The sequence below is a fragment of the Mus musculus genome, chromosome 18 (assembly GCF_000001635.26).
Source record: "Mus musculus strain C57BL/6J chromosome 18, GRCm38.p6 C57BL/6J".
Classification (NCBI taxonomy): domain Eukaryota; kingdom Metazoa; phylum Chordata; class Mammalia; order Rodentia; family Muridae; genus Mus; species Mus musculus.
The window spans coordinates 70,472,885-70,497,539 of NC_000084.6; the positions used below are offsets into that span (position 1 = coordinate 70,472,885).

The window sequence follows — 24,655 nt, forward strand, 5'->3', positions numbered from 1 at the left end:
CCCTCCGCCCACCATCCCACATAAGTACCAATTCAGCCAGGGTCACTCTGCTCACCTCTGTACCATCTCCATCCCGCCCCAGAGCCCTGACCCTCCTGGGTTTCCACCCATCTCACACAACTGCAGATTTAGGACTTGGGAAGGAAGTCAAACTGACCTGTGATGAGATTTAACAAACTCTTTGGGACCCTTGATTCCCAGGGGGGGAAAAAATGGCAGTGAGCCAACGCGCATCAGGGACCCAGGCAGGCAGTACAGGAAGTAGGAAATTATACAAACATAAAGATCACTAACTTGTGTGTGACCCTGTCTACCAGGCTGGGACAGGATATGAAGTGGGAAGAATCAAGTTGCAACCAAGTGCAATTTTCAAAAAAGATGCTATCTCAACAATGGTCTGTTTTTCTGAAGACACCCTTGCTTTTCATCTGAATACATGCATTCTAGTTCATGCAATGTTACATCATCAGGTAATAGAACTACAGCTTTGCTGTGTCCTGTATCTTTGTACTCTCTCTAGCTTTCTAAACTTTACCTTCCTGTTGCCCTTAGCAAAATTGGCAGATGCTATAAAACACCGTTCAGTGGTTCATTAAACACACATCTATTATGGGATGTGAAATGATTCTGAAATACTTGTACAACCCACGCAGAAACTTAGAGCTAGTGGTAAATGCCAGTAAGTGTGAAATTTCTAGATCAATATTAGGTAAGTCCGTGTTGTAAAACCCTGTGTTTTAGGCCAGGAGAGGCCCATGTTGGAGACCAGCCAAACAATGTTTATGGCATGACCTTCAAAACAAAACAAAACAAAAACCCTAGATTTTGTTTTAAGCCTAAGTTCCATCTAGGTATCTTTTTAACCTATACTTTTAAAGTTTCTTGGCTTTGGGATGTAGCAAGTACCCAGTAATGCTTAGAAGAAGAATGGCCCCATAGGCTCAGGTGTTTGAATAGTTGGTCTCCAGCTGATAGAACTATTTGGGAAGTATTAGAAGGTGTGACCTTGATGGTGTGTCACTGAGGAGTGAGTTTCAAGGCATGAAAAGGCTTGTATCCTTTCCTATGTGTGTGTGTCTGCTTCCAACTTGCAAATCAAGATGTAAGCTCTCAGTTCTTGCTACCATGCCTTTGCTCTTCAATGATGGACTCTTAATCCCCTGAAACCATAAATCCCAAATTAAATGGTTCCTTTGCTAAGTGGCCTTGGTCGTGGTGTATTATCAGAGCAATAGAACAGTAAGATATACCTGTTACTTCCACCTTAGACTTGTGTTGTTGTTTTTTTTTTTTTAATAAAAATATAAAGTGTTAGTGGAGGGAATGGAAAACAATTGATAAAATATGTTGACCTAAGTCATAGATCAAAATAATTCGACTTTCACTTTATTCCCTTACAGGTTAACAGAGATGGAGATCTCCTCCAGGATTTGGAGAGTAGTATCAATGGGCACTAAAACTCTGGACTAAATTAGATAAAGGTAAAGCTACCAGGACTTTTATAGGAAGGAGGAGTCTATAGTATTGTACTGTGGGTTTTTTTTTTTTCCCAATATAAAAGGTATCGCCTAGCTATTGTGCCTTCCTGAGAAGTCCAGGAAGAGAATATAAATTTATGACCCAATCTGAAGAGTGCTAGGAGAGAGCTAAGGATTTCCAAATGTTATGATATTTATGCATTAAGAAGTGCTAAGGTGCTTAGGGGGCAGTTATTTGAAGAACATTTTAGTGATGTTTATAACAGTTAATTATAAGAAACTAACCTTATTGACCACCTTGAACAAAACCAGTCACTGTTTCAAGCATTTTTGCATATAATAACGGTTGTAAGTTTTATGGACACCCTCCCCCATACTCATGTAAATTCCCATAAATGTAGGAAGTTCAAGTTCAGAGCCTAAGTTGAAGTTCAGAGCTTACCCACTTGCAGTGTCAGAGTCCAGATTTGAATCCAGATGTTACCCTGGTCTTTGTACCACTTATTCAGCTTCCCATAACTGAGAAGTGGGTGATGGGCTGAAGAGCCATGATATCCCAGCCTCTGTCTGAACTTATTCATTACAGACACAGGCTTTTTTTTTTTTTCTATACTTGCTGCAGTTCTCAGTCCTTGGGTTACTGCTGCATATTGCCATAGACTGGGTGGTTTATAAAGAGCCAGAGTTTCTTTTTTCACACTTGTGGGGGCTATAAGTCTGTCCCGCATGCCTTAATGTTTGGTTTCTGGTCAGGGTACTTTTCTGGAATGTAAACTGCTTTTACGGCTGTGTTCTCAGGACATAGGAGACACATAAGCTGCCTTCAGTCTCTTATAAAGTCACCAATCTCATCCATGAGGTCTCTGCCCTTGTGACCTAATCACGACCCAGTTTCCGGCTATGAATGTGGAGGAAGGAAAACAGTCATTTGCAGTACTCAGCAGCAAGTAAAGATTTAGTGAATGTCTTGAAACTGAATTGCTTTGAATATGATCTTGTCTGAAAGGCTGACATTTAAGCAAAGGATTCAGCGAAGCATAATCTATCATGGATTTTCCAAGGAAACGAACAGTAAGGACAAAGCCTTGAGACAGGGCAGCCTTGGTTGCACTTGAGGAAAATCCAGGAGACTGATATGATTGTGCCTAAGTGGACAAGAAGATAGCTGACAGGAACATGCTTAGAGAGGAAACCACACATGGCCTCAGTCACGCAAGGTTAATACCAGGAGCACATGACGAAAGAGTGTGACACATCACAAGGAAAAATAAAACTTGTTAAAAATATGGCTTTTGAAAAACTATAACCTGCCATGCTCTGGGACCTTAGTCAACGCACTGAAGGCTTTATTTAACACGTTGACTCTACAGGGTGTTAGGTATATTCTAATTTTACATCAAGAAGAAAGTATAAATATTGCATGTCATGCTTCACACGTGGCAGGGATTAGACTTCACCCTGGTCCCTGATTTCAAAATCTGTTTTTTTACATGCTTGCACATTTGAAGACAGAGGTTTGTGAATGCAAGTGATCAGACAATTATTATGTATTGCTAAATGACAGAGGTTGTAAAAAATAGGATTAAAGTGTAATGTGGCACAGCTATAGTACTAAATCCTTGACAGCCTGGGGCAGAAGGATGGCTTCAGTTCATGAGTTCAAAACCAGCTATGCAACATGGAATTTTTATTTTGTTTATAAAATTATATTTTACTATCCTTGTTAAATTTTCACAGGTAGATGGACTATAAGGCAATTGCCCAACAAACTGCTGAACAAGTTTTAGCTTACAATCAAGACCTATCTGGCTGGAAACTCATTAAATCTTCAGTAAGAAAACAAGTATTTTTCAAGAGTTTATTTTTCAGTGAAAGTTTACTGTAAAGATGTTTTAAAATAATACGTTTTTTTTTTTTTTTAGCCAGAAAAACATAGTTGTACTTTTGTTTTGTTTTGGGTTTGTTTTGTTTTCTGTGTCTGACAGTTAATTTATTTCTGGATTTTATTTCCCCTTTGAGAAAAAGGTAACTGTTTCCAGCAAGACCTCTAGAATATTCCACGGAAACCTGTGAGTACATCTTCCCATTTACAGCCATCGTCGTTTTAAATTCAGTGCCATTACCAAATCTGGAAGTTAACACCGCCTCATTAGCTAGAACAAACTGTTTACTACTAACAGGAAATGATGTGTGAGATCACGTGCTTTCATAAAGTAGAGTAGTCGTGGGTGGTGCAACATAAGTCCGTCAGAAAGTAAATCCCTCTGCAGATTCACGTCCTGTGTAGAGCACTTCACTCCAGAGCACAAGACCCATCCCTAATACCGGAAAATTATGAATATGTACACAAAAATGCCCTTCTAATCCACTAGGATAGACAAGTTCTGCAAAAGCAAATTGACATTTCTTACCACAGAAACATTTTTATGGTGTTTGGAATCCTTCACTTTCCTCTCAAACCACCAGGAAGATTTTCCCTGTCCATTTTTTCTCTTACTCATGAATGCAGATTTTTCTCCTATAAATAGCTTTAAGTGTGGTTTTGAGGATGAGACTGTTTCAAACACAACTAAAGTCCTGACATACTGTAAGCGTTTTCTGTCTTTTCTTCTTGTTTTGTGTTTAGGCATTCATTTATAGCTCCTGGCATCATATCTGTTCCCTCAGGTCATTGGATTTTGGAAACTGCTCCTTAGAAATCCTATACTTTGCACATTTGGCTGTTGTATGGTTTTGTGGTGGTTGGTTTTTTGTTTGTTTTTCATCTTACTGAAGTTTACCTGTGTTTGTATCTAGGTTTTTGTAAGTTTTGTAGTTGTTGTTGTTGTTTGCTTTTTGGAGATCGTCTCATTAAATCCTTTCCTGCTTTAGCCTTTTTAAAAAAATTAACACATAATGTTAGAATGAGTTTCTCTTATTCATTTTAATACATGCCAAGAAAGAAATTCTTTCTTTTGTTGTCTAAGCAAGAAATGACCCTAATATAGGCATTTCAAACAATAAATAGACATGTGTATACAGAGCATATTTAAGCCCAGGCATACCAGAGAAATAAAACCTACTTAATGATTATCTTGACACAAACTAGGATCTAGGAAGAGAGGCTTACTGAAGGGTTTTCTAGATCAGGTTGGTCTGTAGGAAGGTCAGTGGGGGTTGTCCTGATTCCGTGGTACAGAGAAACCCAGGCTGCTGTGGGCAGCACCCTTCCTGAAGCCTGCTTTTGTCATAGAAATTTGTTCTTTCACATTTAATGACAGTTTTATTTGTCATTATTACCTGAAGCACAAGTCACTATCCAATTGTTAGACCACTCTAAAAACAGACTAGAAAAACAACCCTTGTTAAATATTGAGTAATTTGTAGAGTCTAGGGACCCTGGTAGTACCGTGTATAATAATATGTTAACATCATTGGGAAGGGAAAGAGAAAAGAAGTAATCACGACGAGACTGGTGATAGGTGTCAGGTTGTTAGGTGGGTTGGTAGATGGCTGCACACAGGTGTGGGAATAGTTGAAATAAAGGGGAAATGGTGTCTAGCATGGAGACTATGTACCCAGATATCATAAACCATGCCAGCTCTGCACTTTAGGAGAAGTCACAATAAGAAGAATGAGAACAGAAAAAAAAGAACCACAGAGAGAGGAAAGGATAGAAAAGGGTTCAAACAGTAGGTGGCAGTATTGTCCTGCTACACAGCCTACTGAACTGACATAGCTAAGGACCGCAGAGTGGGGTATAGGGTTGGGTGGGGTTCCACGATGTTATCTGAAAGGGCTGGTGGGCAATGAATACCCTTGTTCTCACGGTTAGGAGCTGCTGGTGGCTGGGGGGCACCCAAAACACTGCTTCGTTCCACACCTGGTTTATCGTCTATTGGTGTTTCTTCCTGGCAAAGATGTCTGCTCAGTTTGTTGGCATGGTTATTGACTGGCAGGGAAGGTTTTGGTGTTTAATTTGGGCAATTGCTTATAGAGCCTGGGTATTAACAGTTTGAAGTGTAGCTGGGCAAGATTCTCCCAGTCCGTGGGCCGCTGTGCACATTTCCATTGCTGTGCAGACGAGATGCATTGTCTCTGCATGCCAACTCTTAGGGTCTTTTGCTCTGCTGCTAGAGTTCCAGTCAGCAGTCTGTCTCCCGTGCCTGTGTCCTGGAGTATTTTCCTCAGCCACTTGCAGAGTTTCATGTCTTACATGAAGGTTTTTGATTTAGTTTGAATTGATTTGTGTGCGAAGTGAGAGAGATAGACCGGATCTCATTCTTCTGCAGGCTATATTCTGCTTGCAGCTTTCCAGCGCCATCTACTTAAAAGGCCATCTTTTTTCAAGTTTATGTTTTGACTAATTTTATTAATTTAGATTTTATCGCTCGTTGGGTTAGTTTGGCTAAGTGTTGGTCAATTTTATTCTTTTCAAACAACCAACTTGTGTGATTAATTGCCTGCATTGTTTTTGGGAGCAGTGAGCCTGGGCTGCTGAGTGGGTGACATTTGCTAGTGAATTTCAGGGGGTAACTTCTAGTCTCCTCTTGCACTTGGTGTGTGCGTGGTGCCTGGGTTTGGTCACTGTCTACTGTAGCAGGGGAGGAGGATTGTGAGCCTCCACTTCAGACTAGCATGCCCTGCTCCACCACTTCGCTGAGCTCTGCTGGTTCTGCCCGATGTGATCAGCCAGGTGCAGCACTGGCCGGGCGCACTGCTTACTGTCCTTTCCTCTGTGGTCACAAGGACAGAGCCGGCTCACGGACGTTGTTTTTAGTGAGACTGAATTTTCAGAGCAGATTACAGAACGGTCATTGGCATCTACATGCTTGGATGCATATAGAAGCCCCTTGTGACCAAACATGCACAGAGACAATGGTGGCTGTTTACTAGCTCCTTGAGGTCACCCTGCTGTCGCCAGCATCTCTCCCTAGACTGTGGGAATGGTCCCTGCTCTCTCTTCCTGCTCAGCTGCATTGCAAAGCAAAGTCTGAGATATGATTCCACGTTTGTCGCTCCCCTGTGAAAATCCTGTAAGGCTTTCTTTCATATCTAAAATAAGACCCAAACACTTGATCCTGACCTCTAAGTCACTCTCTCGGGCCCTCATACCTATCACTTCCTCCTCTTTCTCCCCGTGTTATATCCACAAGCGGTCTGTCTTCAGATGCCCCGCACTGAACCTGCAGAGCCTTCATAATCCTTTTTTTGCTTGGCATATCTCCCCATATCTCTCAAAAGCTAATGTCAGCTCTGCTCATCAGGTTCCCAGCTTCACTGTGGCCTCTTTACAAGGACCTTCCTGCCCACCAGGCTAAATGTCTCCCATGAACACCCAGTCTCTGTTTAACTCTTCTGCTCTTGTAACCTTCACAGGTGACACTATATGGAATTTATTTTTTTAAATCATTATATATGTCTCATTAGAATATGAAGTGGTATGAACAGGAATTTCATAGGAACGAGACTAGAAATAAGTCACCCTTGTGTTTTGTGGTATACCTACACCAGAACCCCACATGTCACCTAGACACATGGTAAATATTTATTTAGTGAATATATGAGCTTTAGCTATATAAATGTAACTGCAATATAAAAGGGTAACCTATATATTTTACTAGGATTTGTGCTTTTTGTTACTAATTTGCTGCCCATAAAGGACCTTTGGTGATTAGTTTATGAGGACTTGGTTTTGTGCATCACAAGGCACATCTTTGGTTGGAACCCCTTTCCTTTCTGCCCGCAACAATACATTCCTCTATGTTACGTCAGGCATTACATCATACAAAATTTAATTCACTTCCCATATACAACATACAATTACTTACAACTGTATACAATATAAATAGTGTTACCCCTTCCCGTTTCAGGTGAGTACAGGCCTATATAGTTGATGATCTCCAAGGTACCTACATATTTAGTAGTGAAATAAAAACTCTCAGATGCCAGGACTTTGCATCAAAGGCTACTTGTATTATCTTAGTCATTATTTCTTCTAAATCCTAAAACTACCCCGTATGTGAGTGGAATAATTATTCCAGAGAAAGTATCTACCAGAGTCTACCTCTTCTGATGTAACATTTCCTGCTTCCTTACCATGCTCTTTTCTTTCCCTATCAGTTATTACCATTCTGTGTATTATATTGATGATCACTATCAGCACATTTAATTCTTTCTTAAACCCCTAATGAAGACAAATGAGATATTACTACATTTTACAACTAACAGTATTCAGAGTTTAGCATCATACAACAAACGTAATGGATAAAGTTACTGTGACCCAGATGAAAAGCCCTACATTAGTATAGAATTTATCCTGGTTTACTATCTTCACAAACCGTAAATCCTAAAAGGCTCCCTATCAGGATCATTGACAAGGCTGGAGAGATGGCCCCAGTCATTAAGAGCACTTGCTGCTCTTCCAGAGAACCAACATGCACTGAGCACTCACATCCGGTAGGTGGCTCACAAAGGCCTTTCTGTCCCTTTTCTAAGAAAGCACATGTCTTCTGTCTCTGGGCATTTGCATGGTGCACATAAACTCATCCAGGCACACATGCATAAATAGAAACAATAAAGGACCACTCACACAGTATTCTTGAGACAGCTTGAAAACTCTCGTTTACGCTGTGCTGCCTTCTACCTTACAAATAATTTATGGCATAAAAGTTAAGTTATTCATTGGTAAGTGGTATAGCACTCTTTCAGAACTGGAATTGGATTTAAATTAGGACATTTCACAGATTTTTTTTTTCTATCTCTAATTCACAAATAAAAGTATAACAATAATGCTAACAGTTCAATATTATTATAAATAATTATAAAACAGACTTCCAGATCTCCCCAAAAGAGCTGTGACACATGTCCCTCCTCGTTATCCCTCATTTCCCTGTGCTTTCTAATATACCCACATTCACCACGCCTTCCAGCAAGGGCTTGGATTCTATGGCTCACTGTCCACAAGGACATGAGAGTAGAAAAATAGATACTGTGAAATACACTTAGTTTACATTTGGCATCACTTGGCAAGACTATTAAAAGACTGTTAGTCACCATCAGTAATTAATTTCAGAAAACTGCTTTATGAAAGGCATAATTAGGTATTATTGGGTATAGGTTAGAAACAGAAAAAGTTAAGTTTCTATCATCAGAGCTCACGATCTTGCCATGGAGAGACATGAGGTAAAAAAAGGCCAGTGTGGGGCAGTGTGACAAACTTGTGAGCAAACATTCTGCACTTCAGTTGTAACCGGTTCATGTCTGACCTTGTTGCGTTTTATTGCACTACATGGTGATTATTTTGATTGATTTTTCCCAAGCTTAAAACCGAGAAACAGCCTCAGTCAGTCAGGCAGTCTCAGTCAGTCAGGCAGCCTCAGTCAGTCAGGCAGCCTCAGTCAGTCAGGCAGTCTCTGTCAGTCAGGCAGTCTCGGTCAGTCAGGCAGTCAGGCAGTCTCAGCCTCAGTCAGTCAGGCAGCCTCAGTCAGTCAGGCAGCCTCAGTCAGTCAGGCAGCCTCAGTCAGTCAGGCAGTCTCAGCCTCAGTCAGTCAGGCAGTCTCAGCCTCAGTCAGTCAGGCAGTCTCAGTCAGTCAGGCAGTCTCAGCCTCAGTCAGTCAGGCAGCCTCAGCCTCTCTCCCTCCCTCCTCCTTCTCTCTTCCCCCCACCTTCAAAATGTGTTTTCACAATGAAAGAGGTTAACCTTATATCAAGGAATCTCAGAATATCTCATAAAGGGAACTGGAACCCACTAAGCTTCTGAAGAAAACTTAATATATACAGGAAGTTGTCTGAAGAATCCCTTCTCTGACCAAATCATGGAAGCTAGTCAGGTGCAAGGGTGCAGGCCTGTACTTGTAGCTTGAGCACTTGGGGAGGCTGAAGAAGGGAGTGCTTACATTTGAGACCATCCTGAGCTCTATAAAACGTTGCAGTCTGGGCTACATAGTTTGACCCTGTAGAGCCAAGTTGAGGGTAATAGTTCTCCACACACGTGATTACTCTTTTCTCTATGTAATAATGACATTTTGATTCTAATCACACTTTCTGAAGAAATGTTAATTTTTTAGAGACTTAAAAGTTTTAAACCAAAACATCTATTTTCTTTCTTTGAAAAAAAAAAAAATCCAGAGTAAAAGTGTGGCCATGCTATTCTCATTTCCCTTTCAGCCGGCAAACAGTGAAGATTGGGTTTGGGTCCATTTTTCTCCTGATACATTGATTTCTTGGTAGATAACAACATGCAAAATTTACAAGTTCTTGTCTATAAAAATGTAATCACAGCACAGACACACCCGGGCCTAACATGTGCTGGGAAAGTTTTCTACCAATGAGCTACATCCCAAAACTATCTTTATACTTTTTGAGATAGGATTGCACTAAATTGCCCAGTCTGGTCTAGAACTCGCCTTCTGGCCTAGACAGAAATTATATATCCTGATTCCCCCTACTGCTCAGCCCCAACTAGCTGAGCTCACAGGCCTGTGCCACCAGGCCTGACTATAGAGGTAAACTTTGAAACTGTGACTGAGTGTTTACTTAAATAAGCCGCACTAGTTCCCACTCCATGGAGGGCATTGAATAAAAGTGTAAAATATTGTAAAGAAGTCCCATTAGAATACGCATATAAAGATTTTGAAATACACATGAATATTGTGGAGCCGGGCGTGGTGGCACACGCCTTTAACCCCAGCACTCGGGAGGCAGAGGCAGGCGGATTTCTGAGTTCAAGGCCAGCCTGGGCTACAAAGTGAATTCCAGGACAGCCAGGGCTATACAGAGAAACCCTGTCTCAAAAAACAAACAAACAAACAAACAAACAAACAAACAAACTAATGAATTTTGTGCTTAGACTTAGATCTCATAACCAAGGTCTGTCTGTGTGTGTATATACATATATATATATATGCAAATCTCAAAAGAATCCAAAATAAAAAGCATTTTTCCTCCCAAGTGTTTTAGATATGGGATACTCAATTGCTTCACTGTTCTTTGCTATTTTTAATTTCAATACCAGTATATTTTCTGCTTAAGCTAAAATTTTAAACTTTCTTTACTTTGATAACCATAGATACCGCGTTGAAGGAATAATCCCAGAATCAGCAGCTCATCTCTCTGACTTCCTCTTCAAACATGATCACAGAGTCTCATGGGACAAATCATTGAAAGGGTTCAATGTGATACACAAGATTGATTCGGTAATTTTCTATTTAATAGTAAATAATTGTTTACTATGTTACTATATTTTGATGTCTTAGCTTACTAAAAACTGATTAATAGTCTTTTTTAATGAGAGGGTTGGGGACTGAACCAAGGACCATTCCCATGGTAAACAAACACTGTATCACTGAATGCCCCCACACGATGTATACCTCTGCTTTCATTAAAATTTAGTTTAAGCCAGATCTCACCTAGTTGACCAGGCTGCTGTCAACCTTTGCTTTCTGAGTGATCGAATTTTAAGCATGGACCACTACACCTAGCTAAAATGTTATAAAAGCCTTAAAATATCAATTTTTAATAGTAATGAGTTTGATGCCAATTAGCTTTGTTCTATTTGTGAATAAGTATCATATTCCTAACATGCTAGGCTCTTGTCGATCTGTTCTTACGCCATGGGGGAATTAAACTTAGCTCTCCACATGTATTACATGGAAACAAATGTAAACATGCCGTGTTGAAAGGAGTCCAAAATCATACTGGGAGAATGGTTGTGCACACAGTGCAGCTACTCAGGAGGCCAGAGGCATAGACTCCCCATGGAGCTGTAGTTAGTGGGCTGTCTGATAAGTGTTCTGGGACCAGAACTTGGGTCTGCTGCAGGAGCAGTATGTGCTATGACTCACTGAACTGTCTCTCCAGCCATGGCTTTGGGGGATTCGTTGCTGCCATTTTGGATTTTAAGAAGTCCACATGGTCCCAGTGCTCACTACACTGCCCATACTGGCCTGCAACTGAAGATTCTCCTGCCTCCCTGACACTGTGACTGCAAGTATCCTGGCAGTTTAGGTTGTGAACATGGCATTAGAAAGCATATACATGTCGCTATGGACCACAGGACTTCAGAAGAACTGCTAAAAATTAAAGACAGGGACTGCAGAGGTAGCTTCATGGGTGACAGCCATGCAATTATAAGGATCTGAAAAATAATTCCAAGAACCCATGTTACAGAGAGAGAGAGAGGCAGGGGTGGGGAGTAAAGTAGCTATGGTAACCCCTGCACTCCCACAGAGGAGATGAAAAGTGAGAAGAGAAGTCCCAGAACTCACGGGCCAGCTAGCCTGTATATACGGGACACACAACAAAGAGGATTTCAAGAGTCGACAGCCAAAGTTATCCTTTAGCCTCCACACATGCATTGTTGTAAACAACACACACACATACACAAAGCAAAATATTTTTGAAAGACTCTGGACAAAGTAGGAGCTAATGAAAGATTTTATGGCAGCACACATACTAAAACCCATACAGGGGACATTTTTGTGACTTGCATGACATGCAAGCTCATTAAGAATTCTGTATTTTAAAATATGTACAATCCTAATGTAAATAGTCAAGCAAAATGAAAAACAAGATCACATGTATTATCTAAAGATCACCAATCCTGTAGTAAAGGTTCCCGATGCAAACAACAAAAACAAAATCTCAACAAAACGTAAGAGAATTATTAGTCCATTCAAAGCATTCCGTAAGGATAGAAACGCCAGAAAGGATTTAAAGACAGAAACAACTCTTCAATGAAGTTCAAGAAAACAAAACAAACATCTGATTAAGACAAAGCCAATTCAGGGTTTTAAACATTTCAATAAAGATATAGAAACATTAAAGCAAAGTCGTGAAGATATGAGACTAAAAGTGAAGACTCAATTAAAAACCTAGACTGTATCATTCAGAAGACAGAACAGCATAGCCTGAGGAATAGGTAGAAAAGTTGAATCACTCAGTTGAAAAATAATACTTAAGTGTAAATGGATGTTTGAGGTCTCCCTCAAATTATGGGCACAATAGGAGAATTCTATGTCAAAGGCCTTGAAAATACTTTTAGTGAAGTCATAGAAGAAAATTTCCCAAGTCTAACTAAAGAGATGGCTATCAAATTCAAGAGGCATATAGAACATTAAGTAGAACCAGAAAAGAAACACCCCCTATAGTATTACAATTAAAGCATTAAGTACATGGGGGCAGAGAAAGAACTGTATTCAACACAGAGAAAACTCAAATTACATGCAAAGGTAGTTCTATAAGCATAACAGCTGACATTTCAGTGGAAATATTAAAATCCAGAGGAGCAGAATCTGAAAGACCTCAGATGCTAAGTTAGATTAGAATGGCAACAAAATTTTCAGTCACAATTGAAGAGGAAAAAAGGATGAAATTGGTGTGAATGGTTACAGAGCGATGAGAGCAATCTAAATGAGTCTTGGGTGGTTTGCACTCGGGGAAGCATGAGGAATCATAGAACTGAAAACACAGTCTCGAGATGGAGACAACAGGCTGGACTATGGAGGAAGAAAGAATGAGTTCTCACAGGATTTTGGTGAAGGTTAGACAACTAAACATATTTTAGAAAACTGTACAACTATGGATTTTTAAATGGATGAACTTATCATATGTCAACTAAAAAAAAACTAACCAACACTGAGTGCTCTGGAAGGCTGAGGAATTGCTCTGGTGGCTAGCCTGGGGTTCATGGTGCATCTAGGCCAGTCTAAGCTACATATGGCAACTTTTCCTAAAATGAGCTCTAGGTCGGTGGGTAGAGATGTAGCTCAGAGCACAGCTCGGGCCTGTCATACATCAGGCCCAGGCATTGCAAAACAAAGAGGAAAAATACTTTTGCTAGGTTTTAATTAATGTTAACATAAAAAGGAGTAGTATAAAGCAATGGAGAAGTATGACTAATTTTCATGATTTGATAACTGAGTATTTATAAACTTCTAGATCACTGGATCTTTGGATCTTTGAGTCTTCAAAATAAGCAAAAAAAAAAAAAAAAAAAAAAGCAAATACCTTACGTGCATGTTACATAATTAGGCCTCTGTAATTTTACCTGTTTTTATTAAACTTATCTTAAAGCCTAGAGAGGATGCATGGGACAATTTCAATAGTTTTGTATATGTTGAGGCTTGTTTTGTGACCAATTATGTGGTTGATTTTGGAGAAGGTACCATGGGGTGCTGAGAAGAAGGTATATCCTTTTGTTTTAGGATAAAATGTTCTGTAGATATCTGTTAAGTCCGTTTGTTTCATCACTTCTGTTAGTTTCACTGTGCCCCTGTTTAGTTTCTGTTTCCATGATCTGTCCATTGGTGAAAGTGGTGTGTTGAAGTCTCCCACTATTATTGTGTGAGGTGCAATGTGTGCTTTGAGCTTTACTAAAGTTTCTTTAATGAATGTGGCTGCCCTTGTATTTGGAGCATAGATATTCAGAATTGAGAGTTCCTCTTAGAGGATTTTACCTTTGATGAGTATGAAGTGCCCCTCCTTGTCTTTTTTGATTATGTTGGGTTGGAAGTCGATTTTGTTAGATATTAGAATGGCTACTCCAGCTTGTTTCTTCATACCATTTGCTTGGAAAATTGTTTTCCAGCCTTTCATTCTGAGGTAGTGTCTATCTTTTTCTCTGAGATGAGTTTCCTGTAAGCAGTAAAATGTTGGGTCTTGTTTGTGTAGCCAGTTTGTTAGTCTATGACATTTAATTGGGGAGTTGAGTCCATTGATATTAAGAGATATTAAGGGAAGTGGATGATCACAGTCAGTTATTGGATGGTTCACACAGCCCCCAATGCAGGAGCTAGAGATATTACCCAAGGAACTAAAGGGAACTGCAACCCTATAGGTGGAACAACAATATGAACTAACCAGTACCCCGGACCTCTTGTCTCTAGCTGCATATGCATCAAAAGATGGTCTAGTCGGCCATCACTGCAAAGAGAGGCCCATTGGACTTGCCAACTTTAGATGCCCCAGTACAGGGGAACGCCAGGGTCAAAAAGGGGGAGTTTGTGGGTAGGGGGTTGGGGGGGGTGGATATGGGGGACCTTTGGGATAGCATTGAAAATGTAAACGAGGAAAATACCTAATAAAAATTTTTTAAAAAAAGAGATATTAAGGAAAAGTAATTGTTGCTTCCTGTTATTTTTGTTGTTAAAGTTGGCATTCTGTTCTTGTGGCTGTCTTCTTTTAGGTTTGTTGAGGGATTACCTTCTTGTTTTTTTGTAGGGCATGGTTCCTGTCCTTGTATTGGTTTTTTTCTGTAATTATCCTTTGGAGGGCTGGATTCGTGGAGAGATAATGGGTGAATTTGGTTTTGTCGTGGAATACTTTGGTTTCTCCATCTATAGTAATTGAGAGTTTAGCTGGGTATAGTAGCCTGGGCTGGAATTTGTGTTCTCTTAGTGTCTGTATAACATCTGTCCGGGCTCTTCTGGCCAACATTGTCAAAACACATGCTGTGTTTATACATTTGCTGCAATGGAATATAAATCCAAATGATTACAAAAAAAAAAAAAAAAAAAAAAAGCCTAGAGAGAAAAAGAGATTGTAGGGAATCCCTGAAAGATAGATCCATAGCATCTGTAGAGAGTGCTTGTGTTCCTATTCTCAAAATACAAAGTAAGATTAAATCATACCGTGATCTCTTCAATATTTGAGCAGTCAGTTTGAGAAACACTGTGCCTCACTAATAAAAACACAGTTGTGAGGCTTTTTCTTTTTTCTTTTTTTCCAATTTTTATTAGGTATTTAGCTCATTTACATTTCCAATGCTATACCAAAAGTCCCCCATACCCACCCACACCCACTCCCCCTTTTTGGCCCTGGCGTTCCCTGTACTGGGGCATATAAAGTTTGCAAAACCAAGGGACCTCTCTTCCCAATGATGGCCGACTAGGCCATCTTCTGATACATATGCAGCTAGAGTCAAGAGCTCCGGGATACTGGTTAGTTCATAATGTTGTTCCACCTATAGCGTTGCAGATCTCTTTAGCTCCTTGGCTACTTTCTCTAGCTCCTCCATTGGGAGCCCTGTGATCCATCCATTAGCTGACTGTGAGCATCCACTTCTGTGTTTGCTAGGCCCCGGCATAGTCTCACAAGAGACAGCTACATCTGGGTCCTTTCAATAAAATCTTGCTAGTGTATGCAATGGTGTGAGCGTTTAGATGCTGATTATGGGGTGGATCCCTGGATATGGCAGTCTCTACATGGTCCATCCTTTCATCTCAGCTCCAAATTTTGTCTCTGTAACTCCTTCCATGGGTGTTTTGTTCCCAATTCTAAGGAGGGGCATAGTGTCCACACTTCAGTCTTCTTGAGTTTCATGTGTTTAGTAAATTGTATCTTATATCTTCGGTATCCTAGGTTTGGGGCTAATATCCACTTATCAGTGAGTACATATTGTGTGAGTTTCTTTGTGAATGTGTTACCTCACTCAGGATGATGCACTCCAGGTCCATCCATTTGGCTAGGAATTTCATAAATTCATTCTTTTTAATAGCTGAGTAGTACTCCATTGTGTAGATGTACCACATTTTCTGTATCCATTCCTCTGTTGAGGGGCATCTGGGTTCTTTCCAGCTTCTGGCTATTATAAATAAGGCTGCTATGAACATAGTGGAGCATGTGTCCTGCTTACCCGTTGGGGCATCTTCTGGATATATGCCCAGGAGAGGTATTGCTGGATCCTCCGGTAGTACTATGTCCAATTTTCTGAGGAACCGCCAGACTGATTTCCAGAGTGGTTGTACAAGCCTGCAATCCCACCAACAATGGAGGAGTGTTCCTCTTTCTCCACATCCACGCCAGCATCTGCTGTCACCTGAATTTTTGATCTTAGCCATTCTGACTGGTGTGAGGTGGAATCTCAGGGTTGTTTTGATTTGCATTTCCCTGATGATTAAGGATGTTGAACATTTTTTCAGGTGTTTCTCTGCCGTTCGGTATTCCTCAGGTGAGAATTCTTTGTTCAGTTCTGAGCCCCATTTTTTAATGGGGTTATTTGATTTTCTGAAGTCCACCTTCTTGAGTTCTTTATATATGTTGGATATTAGTCCCCTATCTGATTAGGATAGGTAATGATCCTTTCCCAATCTGTTGGTGGTCTTTTGTCTTACTGACAGTGTCTTTTGCCTTGCAGAAACTTTGGAGTTTCATTAGGTCCCATTTGTCAATTCTCGATCTTACAGTACAAGCCATTACTGTTCTGTTCAGAAATTTTTCCCCTGTGCCCATATCTTCAAGGCTTTTCCCCACTTTCTCCTCTATAAGTTTCACTGTCTCTGGTTTTATATGAAGTTCCTTGATCCACTTAGATTTGACCTTAGTACAAGAAGATAAGTATGGATCGATTCGCATCCTTCTACACGATAACAACCAGTTGTGCCAGCACCAATTGTTGAAAATGCTGTCTTTCTTCCACTGGATGGTTTTAGCTCCCTTGTCGAAGATCAAGTGACCATAGGTGTGTGGGTTCATTTCTGGGTCTTCAATTCTATTCCATTGGTCTACTTGTCTGTCTCTATACCAGTACCATGCAGTTTTTTTATCACAATTGCTCTGTAGTAAAGCTTTAGGTCAGGCATGGTGATTCCACCAGAGGTTCTTTTATCCTTGAGAAGACTTTTTGCTATCCTAGGTTTTTTGTTATTCCAGATGAATTTGCAAATTGCTCCTTCTAATTCGTTGAAGAATTGAGTTGGAATTTTGATGTGGATTGCATTGAATCTGTAGATTGCTTTTGGCAAGATAGCCATTTTTACAATGTTGATCCTGCCAATCCATGAGCATGGAAGATCTTTCCATCTTCTGAGATCTTCTTTAATTTCTTTCTTCAGAGATTTGAAGTTTTTATCATACAGATCTTTCACTTCCTTAGTTAGAGTCACGCCAAGGTATTTTATATTATTTGTGACTATTGAGAAGGGTGTTGTTTCCCTAATTTCATTCTCAGCCTGTTTATTCTTTGTATAGAGAAAGGCCATTGACTTGTTTAAGTTTATTTTATATCCAGCTACTTCACCGAAGCTGTTTATCAGGTTTAGGAGTTCTCTGGTAGAATTTTTAGGGTCACTTATATATACTATCATATCATCTGCAAAAAGTGATATTTTGACTTCCTCTTTTCCAATTTGTATCCCCTTGATCTCCTTTTGTTGTCGAATTGCTCTGGCTAATACTTCAAGTACTATGTTGAAAAGGTAGGGAGAAAGTGGGCAGCCTTGTCTAGTCCCTGATTTTGATGGGATTGCTTCCAGCTTCTCTCCATTTACTTTGATGTTGGCTACTGCTTTGCTGTAGATTGCTTTTATCATGTTTAGGTATGGACCTTGAATTCCTGATCTTTCCAAAACTTTTATCATGAATGGCTGTTGGATCTTGTCAAATGCTTTTTCTGCATCTAACGAGATGATCATGTGGTTTTTGTCTTTGAGTTTGTTTATATAATGGATTACATTGATGGATTTTCGTATATTAAACCATCCCTGCATCCCTGGAATAAAACCTACTTGGTCAGGATGGATGATTGCTTTAATGTGTTCTTGGATTCAGTTAGCGAGAATTTTATTGAGGATTTTTGCATCGATATTCATAAGAGAAATTGGTCTGAAGTTCTCTATCTTTGTTGGGTCTTTCTGTGGTTTAGGTATCAGAGTAATAGTGGCTTCATAAAATGAGTTGGGTAGAGTACCTTCTACTTCTATTTTGTGAAATAGTTTGTGCAGAACTGGAATTAGATCTTCTTTGAAGGTCTGATAGAACTCTGCACTAAACCCGTCTGGTCCTGGGCTTTTTTTGGCTGGGAGACTATTAATAACTACTTCTATTTCTTTAGGTGATATGGGACTGTTTAGATGGTCAACTTGATCCTGATTCAACTTTGGTACCTGGTATCTGTCCAGAAATTTGTTCATTTCGTCCAGGTTTTCCAGTTTTGTTGAGTATAGCCTTTTGTAGAAGGATCTGATGGTGTTTTGGATTTCTTCAGGATCTGTTGTTATGTCTCCCTTTTCATTTCTGATTTTGTTAATTAGAATTTTGTCCCTGTGCCCTTTAGTGAGTCTAGCTAAGGGTTTATCTATCTTGTTGATTTTCTCAAAGAACCAACTCCTCGTTTGGTTAATTCTTTGAATAGTTCTTCTTGTTTCCACTTGGTTGATTTCACCCCTGAGTTTGATTATTTCCTGCCATCTACTCCTCTTGGGTGAATTTGCTTCCTTTTTTTCTAGAGCTTTTAGATGTGTTGTCAAGCTGCTAGTATGTGCTCTCTCCCGTTTCTTCTTGGAGGCACTCAGAGCTATGAGTTTCCCTCTTAGAAATGCTTTCATTGTGTCCCATAGGTTTGGGTACGTTGTGGCTTCATTTTCATTAAACTCTAAAAAGTCTTTAATTTCTTTCTTTATTCCTTCCTTGACCAAGGTATCATTGACAAGAGTGTTGTTCAGTTTCCACGTGAATGTTGGCTTTCCGTTATTTATGTTGTTATTGAAGATCAGTCTTAGGCCATGGTGGTCTGATAGGATACATGGGACAATTTAATATTTTTGTATCTTTTGAGGCCTGTTTTGTGACCAATTATATGGTCAATTTTGGAGAAGGTCCTGTGCGGTGCTGAGAAGAAGGTATATCCTTTTGTTTTAGGATAAAATGTTCTGTAGATATCTGTCAGGTCCATTTGTTTCATAACTTCTGTTAGTTTCACTGTGTCCCTGTTTAGTTTCTGTTTCCACAATCTGTCCATTGATGAAAGTGGTGTGTTGAAGTCTCCCACTATTATTGTGTGAGGTGCAACGTGTGCTTTGAGCTTTACTAAGGTGTCTTTAATGAATGTGGCTGCCCTTGCATTTGGAGCGTAGATATTCAGAATTTTGAGTTCCTCTTGGAGGATTTTACCTTTGATGAGTATGAAGTGTCCCTCCTTGTCTTTTTTGATAACTTTGGGTTGGAAGTCGATTTTATCCGATATTAAAATGGCTACTCCCGCTTGTTTCTTCAGACCATTTGCTTGGAAAATTGTTTTCCAGCCTTTCACTCTGAGGTAGTGTCTGTCTTTTTCCCTGAGATGGGTTTCCTGTAAGCAGCAAAATGTTGGGTCCTGTTTTTGTAGCCAGTCTGTTAGTCTATGTCTTTTTATTGGGGAGTTGAGACCATTGATATTAAGAGATATTAAGGAAAAGTAATTGTTGCTTCCTGTTATTTTTGTTGTTAAAGTTGGCATTCTGTTCTTGTGGCTGTCTTCTTTTAGGTTTGTTGAGGGATTATCTTCTTGTTTTTTCTAGGGCATGGTTCCCGTCCTTGTATTGGTTTTTTTTCTGTTATTATCCTTTGAAGGGCTGGATTCGTGGAGAGATAATGGGTGAATTTAGTTTTGTCGTGGAATACTTTGGTTTCTCCATCTATGGTAATTGAGAGTTTGGCTGGGTATAGTAGCCTGGGCTGGAATTTGTGTTCTCTTAGTATCTGTATAACATCTGTCCAGGCTCTTCTGGCTTTCATAGTCTCTGGTGAAAAATCTGGTGTAATTCTCATAGGCTTGCCTTTATATGTTACTTGACCTTTTTCCCTTACTGCTTTTAGTATTCTATCTTTATTTAGTGCATTTGATGTTCTGATTATTATGTGTCGGGAGGAATTTCTTTTCTGGTCCAGTCTATTTGGAGTTCTGTAGGCTTCTTGTATGTTCATGGGCATCTCTTTCTTTAGATTTGGGAAGTTTTCTTCAATAATTTTGTTGAAGATGTTTGCTGGTCCTTTGAGTTGAAAATCTTCATTCTCATCCACTCCTATTATGCGTAGGTTTGGTCTTCTCATTGTGTCCTGGATTTTCTGGATGTTTTGAGTTAGGATCTTTTTGCATTTTCCATTTTCTTTGATTGTTGTGCCGATGTTCTCTATGGAATCTTCTGCATCTGAGATTCTCTCTTCCATCTCTTGTATTCTGTTGCTGATGCTGGCATCTATGGTTCCAGATTTCTTTCCTAGGGTTTCTATCTCCAGCGTTGCCTCACTTTGGGTTTTCTTTATTGTGTCTACTTCCCTCTTTAGGTCTAGTATGGTTTTGTTCATTTCTATCACCTGTTTTGATGTGTTTTCCTGTTTTTCTATAAGGACTTCTACCTGTTTGGTTGTGTTTTCCTGTTTTTTCTTTAAGGACTTGTAACTCTTTAGCAGTGTTCTCCTGTATTTCCTTAAGTGAGTTATTAAATTCCTTCTTTATGTCTTCTACCATCATCATGAGAAATGCTTTTAAATCCAGGTCTACCTTTTCAGGTGTGTTAGGATGTCCTGGACTGGGCGAAGTGGGAGTGCTGGGTTCTGATGATGGTGAGTGTTCTTGGTTCCTGTTAGTAGGATTCTTACGTTTACCTTTCGCCATCTGGCAATCTCTGGAGTTAGTTGTTATAGTTGTCTTTGTTTAGAGATTGTTCCTCTGTTGCTTTTGTTACCCTCTATCAGCAGACGTGGGAGACTAGCTCTCTCCTCTGAGTTTCAGTGGTTAGAGCAGTCTCTGCAGGCAAGCTCTCCTCTTTCAGGGAAGGTGCACAGTTATCGGGTATTTGGACCTCCTCCTGGCTGAAGATGAAGGCCCAAAACAGGATCTTTCCCAGAAGCTGTGTTGCTTTGGCCAAGAAGGTGGCCGGTTGTCTGGAGCCGAAGATGGCGCCGCCTCAGAAGCTCTGTGGCTCTCGCCTGTCCCAGAAACGGCTGGCCTCTGTATTCCACACCGTCACCCGTGCAGCCTGCCCTCAGCGGAGTCCTGGAGCCAAGGAGACTCCCGCCGCCAGGGCCTGAGGCACAAACCTCTCAGGCTGGCGGATCCCTGTGCACTCACCAGGAAGGTGGCCGGTTGTCTGGAGCCGAAGATGGCGCCGCCTCAGAAGCTCTGTGGCTCTCACCAGGAAGGTGGTCAGTTGTCTGGAGCCGAAGGTGGCGCTGCCTCAGAAGCTCTGTGGCTCTCGCCAGGAAGGTGGCCGGTTGTCTGGAGCTGAAGATGGCGCCGCCTCAGAAGCTCTCTGGCTCTCGCCTTTCCCAGAAACGGCTGGCCTCTGTATTCCACACCGTCACCCGTGCAGCCTGCCCTCCGCGGAGTCCTGGAGCCAAGGAGACTCCCGCTCCTCTCGGGCTGGCGGATCCCTGTGCACTCAATGAGGCTTTTTCTATCACTGTTGTGTAGCACCGATCATAGGGTCAGTTAGCACTTCAGAAATGCCTGCTCTTCTTGCCAGTCAGTAGAAGAAAAAAAAATGCTACATTTGACATTAACAGACTTAAAAAGCAGACTGGGGTCATGTGACTTGCCCAAGACTCCTAGGGCAAATATGTGAGAAGAACTTGGATTTGTCCCCAGTTCCTGTCCCTTCTAGTCAGTGTTCCATAGTACCTCTGAAGGTCATTATTTCACCTTCCTGTTCATATTTTTATGTCAACCCTGAGGGTGTTATGTGCCTGTTGTGCGGCCCATGGATGAGGGAAGAATTGTTACTCTTAGAGACATATATATAATACAGTGGGCAAGTGAGGTAAATATCATGAATCATAGACTAGAAGAGGATGGAGTACACAGGGCAACATGAGAATAGATTAAGCAGAGGCTGTGGAAGGCAAGCTTGTGGTTTTAATGTGTTTTATAGCAGTCTTCTCCAAGTTAAACTCTTCCATCTTGGAGAGACATTTCTTGAGACATAGGATATAAAGGGAAGTGATATTTTATGGCAAGATCTTTACAAGGAAGTGAAACAACAGGATATTCTAGAGGGAAGTGAGTTAAGCAACTCAAAATAGTTTCAGGAAGTCCCTGAAACTCAGCAGATTCACTAGGCTCCTCCTTCCTCCTAAGTATGTGACTAGGAAGACTGCTGAGAGTCACTCAGATAAGCATGCAGAGAACTGCCCAACTACTTTGAAGAAACAAGGAGCAGCTGAGCTGCCTGGAAGAGACTCAGATAAGCTGAGGTACCTGGAAAGCACACTCAAAACTCTGAGCTCTCTGCAGGCTGTGCAGCAAGCTCGAGGTTTACAGCTTTATGAGCTGTTGCCCTTGCTGGGGTGGCTTTGGTAGTGCAGTTCCTGGAAGTAACCCTGATAAAACTCATTGGCTTGTCAAATTGGACTTTTGCTGTATCCTTACATTGGAATGCCATGGGCTCCCTTTCTGGGATGAGCAGACCGGTATCGGTGTCTCCCCAGGAAAAAGCTGTCTTGCAACACAGGCCAGCAGAAAGCTGAAATCACTGAAAGAGATTGGGTCCTTTTAGTGTATATGGCTGCTGGACTCTGGGAGATCTTCCCTGAAGGCACAGAGTTGGAAGAGTTTGAAGTTAAGCCATACTAAATCCAGTTTCATAAGATGGTTTTAACACTGCTCTTTAATTTTAGACCTTATGCTATAAAGTTCCAAATCAATGTCTTTTTCAGATTTATTTTACCTACCTAACATAGACAATATAGGGCTGTGTGAAAATCAGAAACCCTGTGTTCTAACTACTTTCTAGCTGTGCGTATGACCTCACCTCATGGGGCTTGTCTTCGCCATCTACAAATAGAGTGCACGGTCTTTTTGCTCTCTGCAGACTGTTTTGCACTCATATTTGGGACTCTAATGTTCTTTACCACTAAAAATGCAGGTTGACTTGGTGATACTGGCTTAACACTTTTTAAAAACCTTATCTTTATTTTCTCAAGACAGGCTAAACATACATGATGAAGTTCTTTGGGGGACAATAAATCATTCGCATTAAGTAATTCTTGCAATCTTTGTGGTTTTGATTTGTTGCAGGACACACTCATATGCCACACCATTACACAAAGTTTTGCCATGGGCTCAATTTCCCCTAGAGACTTTATCGACTTAGTACACATCAAGCACTATGAAAGGAACGTGGACATTATCAGTAGTAAGTTGAAGCATTTCGCCCATGTTTTAGAATTACTATGTATCGTTAAAAATGTTATGCCTCTAGTAATTAGTGTTAATAGTTTAGAAGAAACTATATTGCAATTCATGTTTGTTTGTTTGTTTGTTCAGTGCAATCAAAAAACTTGTGTCCTATACACAGGCCAGGTATTTTACCTACCCCATGAGGTGCTGTTTAGAAAAGTTCCTGCTATACTTTTGCAGTATGAACTGTGAATGAAATACAGGAAGATGACTGTGAGCTAAAATTTCAGTGTGTACATTTGTAATTCTATGCAACAAAGCTAGCTTTTATATATAACTTTACACTTGGCTTATTTAAAATAGGCATATATATATTAATTCTTATACTAATGAGTACAAAATATAAAAATATTGAATAAATAGTGCTGGATGGGTCATTCCTTAGGCGTGCTTATATCTCTTCTAGGGAATGCAAGTTTTGATATCACCCTGCCCTGCTCTGCAATAATGTGACTCTGTGAGATGCAAATGATCATCATTTGCTAACTTGTGTTTCTGACGCAAAGCTCACACCAGAAGAGTTTAGACTCTGAAAGCTTAAGATCATGTTAAAAGTACTTTGGCAGGGTAGTGGTGAGGACCCCAGTGTTCCTCTTGAATTTGATTTAATCTTATAATTTCTATCAGAATGCTTCCTCTCCTGAATGCCACTCAGGGATAGACAGTGAGGCTGTGTTATTACTTCCATGGGATGTAATATCTTCATACGAGATGATGCCAGTGTTCTCTTTCATGGACAAAACTTCTCAGCCCTGTAATTCAAAGCCAGTTCTCTGGGTCTCACAGCAGACCACTAAAGATGGATGTTCTCTGTGTATACATATCTTAACCATTGTTTTCAGAGTTACAGTATATAAAATGCTTTCAGAGCCTACTGTATACATCTTTGCCTTTCCAGAATTGTAGATCTATAATTTTCCATATTTTGAAAGCAAGCCATTTGAGACTTTTATTGCTAAGTCAGAAAGGAGGTAAAATAGCAACTGTGGTTTTAGCTCCGTGACACTTCTGTTATAGTCACTTGAGACTCTAGGCTCCATCCCAGAATAGCAAAATAAGTAAAGAAATGAGAATATGTCAGGTCCGGCATGATTAAGCATGGCTTTGATCCCAGCACTTAGGAGGCAGAGGCAGGTGGATCTCTACGAACTTGAGGCCAGCGTTGTCTACATAATGAGTTCCAAACCAACCAGGACTACATATTGAGATCCTGTCTCAAAAAATAATAAAGCATGATATAAGCTTAAACTAGCAACTAGAAATA

General features: G+C 40.4%; 1 protein-coding gene across 5 annotated transcripts in view; it reads left to right on the forward strand.

Moving 5' to 3' along the window:
- Stard6 (StAR-related lipid transfer (START) domain containing 6) overlaps window positions 1-24,655 on the forward strand; it is a 32,801-nt gene that overhangs the window by 431 nt on the left and 7,715 nt on the right. For 4 of the 5 annotated variants that reach the window (NM_029019.4, NM_001289648.1, NM_001289649.1 and 1 more), the window contains exons 2-7: window positions 318-470; window positions 1,401-1,481; window positions 3,216-3,309; window positions 3,498-3,547; window positions 10,528-10,654; window positions 23,230-23,347. In NM_029019.4, the coding sequence (NP_083295.1) occupies window positions 3,220-3,309; window positions 3,498-3,547; window positions 10,528-10,654; window positions 23,230-23,347 (385 nt within the window). In that variant the 5' untranslated portion in view covers window positions 318-470; window positions 1,401-1,481; window positions 3,216-3,219. Of the gene's footprint in view, window positions 1-317; window positions 471-1,400; window positions 1,482-3,215; window positions 3,310-3,497; window positions 3,548-10,527; window positions 10,655-20,723; window positions 20,778-23,229; window positions 23,348-24,655 lie in introns of those variants that run through there. The other variant, XM_011246853.1, reaches the window with a different exon arrangement.